Source organism: Nicotiana tomentosiformis, chromosome 9, assembly GCF_000390325.3.
Source record: "Nicotiana tomentosiformis chromosome 9, ASM39032v3, whole genome shotgun sequence".
In the NCBI taxonomy this organism is placed as follows: Eukaryota; Viridiplantae; Streptophyta; class Magnoliopsida; order Solanales; family Solanaceae; genus Nicotiana; species Nicotiana tomentosiformis.
The window spans coordinates 34,499,749-34,500,992 of NC_090820.1; the positions used below are offsets into that span (position 1 = coordinate 34,499,749).

The 1,244-nt window shown below is 44.8% G+C and overlaps 1 protein-coding gene across 1 annotated transcript; it reads left to right on the forward strand.

The window, feature by feature from the left end:
• The first annotated feature begins 575 nt into the window (after nt 1-575).
• On the forward strand, nt 576-884 carry LOC138898585 (uncharacterized). Its single transcript, XM_070184662.1, has one exon. It carries the CDS (start codon nt 576-578, stop codon nt 882-884), a length of 309 nt encoding a protein of 102 aa, XP_070040763.1.
• The last annotated feature ends 360 nt before the right edge of the window (nt 885-1,244 follow it).

Genomic DNA, 1,244 nt, shown 5'->3' on the forward strand with positions numbered 1-1,244 from the left:
TTGGCCTAGGTCGTCCTCAGCTGCAGAGATTTGGAGCTTTCTCGGCTTGGCCTGTTATTATAGTCGCTTAGTGGAGGGTTTCTCGTCTATTGTATCGTCTTTGACCAAATTGATCAAGAAGGGTGCTACTTTCATGTGGTCGGATGAGTGTGAAGAGAGATTTCAGAAGCTCAAGAGTGCCTTTACCAAAGCTCCAGTTCTAGTGTTGCCTTCAGCTTCAGGCTCTTATACAATGTATTGTGATGCTTCTCAGATTAGTATTATATGTGTCTTGATGCAGGAGGGTAGAGTGATTGCTTATGCTTCGAGTTAGTTGAAGCCTGAACAACCATGTTCATGATTTGGAGTTGGTTGCCATCGTTCATGCATTGAAGATTTGGAGGCATTATCTCTACGGTGTGTCTTGTGAGGTATTTACAGATCATCGGAGTCTCCAGTAGTTGTTCAAACAAAATGATCTAAATTTTAGGCAGCATAGATGGTTGGAGCTGCTACAGGACTATGATATCACAATTCTGTATCAACCCGGGAAGGCCAATGTAGTGGTCGATGCCTTGAGTAGGAAGGCGGTGAGTATGGGTAGCCTTGATTTCATTCCTGTTGGTGTGAAGCCGCTTGCAGATTATGTTCAAGCCTTGGCCAACCGGTTCGTGAGATTAGGTGTTTCAGAGCCCAACCGAGTTCTATCTTGTGTGGTTTCTTGGTCTTCCTTATATGATCGCATCAAAGAGCGACAGTATGATGATCCTCATTTGCTTGTCCTTAAGGACACGGTTCAACACGGTGAAGCCAAGGATGTTAATATCAGGGATGATGCGATGTTGAGGATGCAGGGTTGGATTTATGTGCTCAATGTAGATGGGCTACATGAGTTGATTCTTTAGGAGGCCCACAGTTCGTGGTATTCCATTCATCCGGGTGCCACGAAGATGTACTAGTACTTGAGGTAGCACTATTGGTGGAGGAGAATGAAGAAGGATATAGTGAGGTTTGTAGCTCAGAGCCTTAATTGTCAGCAGGTAAAGTATGAGCATCAGAGACCGGGCGGATTGTTTCAGAGGCTCGAGATTCCAGAGTGGAAATTGGAGCGTATCACCTTGGACTTTATAGTTGGGCTCCTACGAACTTCGAGGAAGTTTGATGCTATTTGGATGATTGTGGATCAGCTGACCAAGTTCTCGCACTTCATTCCAGTTGAGACTACTTATTCATCAGAGTGGTTGGCTCAGATTTATATCCGCAAG

Bases quoted from the DNA above. Each gene is read 5' to 3' on its own strand.
- LOC138898585 (XM_070184662.1), top strand. From the start codon at position 576: ATGGGTAGCCTTGATTTCATTCCTGTTGGTGTGAAGCCGCTTGCAGAT.